This window comes from Cryptosporidium hominis (assembly GCF_000006425.1).
Source record: "Cryptosporidium hominis TU502 chromosome 6 CHRO016097, whole genome shotgun sequence".
NCBI lineage: Eukaryota > Apicomplexa > Conoidasida > Eucoccidiorida > Cryptosporidiidae > Cryptosporidium > Cryptosporidium hominis.
Genome location: NW_666519.1, coordinates 1 through 1,343, shown reverse-complemented (window position 1 = coordinate 1,343; position 1,343 = coordinate 1). Strand labels below are relative to the sequence as shown.

Here is a 1,343-nt window from a genome sequence, read left to right as displayed (position 1 = left end):
CGTTCCATTCTTCCATACACAAGGCTTTTGTGTCTCAGGCCAAAAATATTAAAAGNAAGGGCAGGAAAGGGCTTTTCTGNCATATATTAAAAGCTTTTTATTTTTAACTCCTAACGCCAAACGGAGGGAGCTTAAGAAGGTGGATTTCTCTGCATTTGCACTATCTTTAGGATTAGCAATCCCTCCTAAAATCAAAATTAACAACACAGAAAATGAGAAAAGATTAATTTCAAAACGTTCTTCCAAACTCCAAAAATTTAAGGAGAAAATGAGGCAAAAAAAGTTATCAAAAAATTTGGATGACAACGAAGATATAAATTCTAATAGATTATTACAAAAAGATGAAAGCGAACCAATTGACATATTGTCGGATGAAATAATTCTTTTTTCAAATAATGAGTCTGCTATAAATCAAGAAAAGTTATCAGCTATTCCGTTAAATAAAAAAGTCGCCACTGATAAGTTGAGATTTAGATCTGATTATTCTGGTAAAATAAGAGGGCATGGAAATTTTGATTTGGATAAGAAACACATATTTTTCAATGATGATGAAGGGCCAGGTACAATTAATGAAGATAATAAATGTGAAAACTTAGATATTGATTGTCAAAGAAAATATATTGAACAGGTTAAAAATCGTTTGAAATGTCAAACTAAAAATGATAAAGAAAGAGATAGAGAAAGAGTGCATGAAATGCATGTTAAAAAAAGAAGAATTTCGCGTCAATTTAGAAGTGAGAAATCAAATAATGCCAATGATGTTGAATTGATTGAAAGCAGGGAAGAGGAAGAAAGCAGAATTTGTGATGAAGATAATTTACACAATTTAACTACAGCGGCTTTAGAAAAATTAGGAATACAAATATCAAATTAGCGCAAAACATAATATTATATAAGTTTAAACTACAGAAAAATTTTTTGAATAAATTCTCGATGAAAAAATATTTTATAAAATGCAATATGGATTTGGTAATAATTTAAAGTTATACTCAGGTATTGATTCAATTTTTAATTTAAGGAAGGTCAACAAAACACGGCATATAGTTATCCATGCATTTGTTCGAGAGACCTACGAAATCTTTCTTTTTTTATCAGCAATATCACTATTATATTTTATTTTAAGTGGATATGATGGAAGCAATACTATGGTTATTGCAAATGCATTAAGGCTCATTTTTACAATAGGATGTTATTTGGTTTCTCATCGTATGAGAGAAGGAGACCTCTCATTACTTTTATTATGGCTAGTATTACTTATGAATATTTGTATTATTCCAATTTTTAGCATTGATATATTCTACTTCAGAATGCTGGATATTTTGTCATATTTTTTTTTATTCTGG

At 28.9% G+C, this 1,343-nt stretch overlaps 1 protein-coding gene across 1 annotated transcript; it reads left to right on the top strand.

The window, feature by feature from the left end:
* Positions 1-268: 268 nt before the first annotated feature.
* On the top strand, positions 269-874 carry Chro.60264 (DEAD/DEAH box helicase). Its single annotated transcript, XM_659888.1, has 1 exon — positions 269-874. One exon carries the CDS (start codon positions 269-271, stop codon positions 872-874), a length of 606 nt encoding a protein of 201 aa, XP_664980.1.
* The last annotated feature ends 469 nt before the right edge of the window (positions 875-1,343 follow it).